The sequence below is a fragment of the Cystoisospora suis genome (genome assembly GCF_002600585.1).
Source record: "Cystoisospora suis strain Wien I chromosome Unknown contig_10, whole genome shotgun sequence".
Classification (NCBI taxonomy): Eukaryota; Apicomplexa; class Conoidasida; order Eucoccidiorida; family Sarcocystidae; genus Cystoisospora; species Cystoisospora suis.
In genome coordinates, this window is record NW_027152812.1 from 1 (window position 1) to 749 (window position 749).

Genomic DNA, 749 nt, shown 5'->3' on the forward strand with positions numbered 1-749 from the left:
TCTTTGCATTCTTCATACTCTTTGTCCCATTCCCCTTTAATGATTCCTACTTTTTTGTTTTCTTTCTCTTTTCCTCTTGTTAATATTCCCACGAAGTCAGGGCGGCGCGAGATCGCATCGGCCACCACATTCTGCCGCCCCGGTTTGTATACTACTTCGATGTTAAAGTCTAGGATTTTATCTAACCAATAGGCTAATCGTGGATTTACTTCTCTTTGCTTTAGAATTCTGCTGAGTGTTGCGTGGTCGGTTTCCACGATAACTTTCTTTGCTCCCAGGAACTGGCGCCACTTGGTTAGCGCGTGCACGATCGCGCGCAACTCACTTTCGTACGCTGGTAGCTGTTGCTCTCTTTCGTTGGATTTCCTTGATTCGAACGCGATCGGGCGCCCCTCTTGCTCCAACACCGCGCCGATCGCATGCTTGGAGGCGTCCGTCTTCACCACCACCGTCTTATCTGGGTCATAAATTTGAAGGTTCGTTGTTGTGATTAGCGCCGTCTTCAACTCTTGTACCGCTCGCGTATGACAGCTTCTCCAAACTCCATCTGTGTCGTCCTTCAACAGCTGAAATAGTGGTAGCGCTATCTTTGTGAAGTTGGGGATTAACTTTCTGTAGTACCCCGCCAGGCCTAAGAATCCCCGCACCTGCCGCTTCGTTAGCAGCTCCTCCGGCCATTCCTGAATCGTCTTGACCTTCTTTGGATCCGCCGAAACCTTTCCCGGTTCTATGACAAATCCCAGGTAATT

The 749-nt window shown here is 49.3% G+C and overlaps 1 protein-coding gene across 1 annotated transcript in view; it reads right to left on the minus strand.

Annotated features, from left to right (window-relative positions):
* The window catches only part of CSUI_000007 (retrotransposon ty3-gypsy subclass), a gene marked incomplete at both ends in the record, with an annotated part of 2,320 nt that continues 1,571 nt past the window's right edge, over positions 1-749 (minus strand). The window contains one exon of the mRNA XM_068060242.1: positions 1-689. Within this exon, the coding sequence (XP_067927782.1) occupies positions 1-689 (689 nt within the window). The remainder of the gene's footprint in view (positions 690-749) is intronic.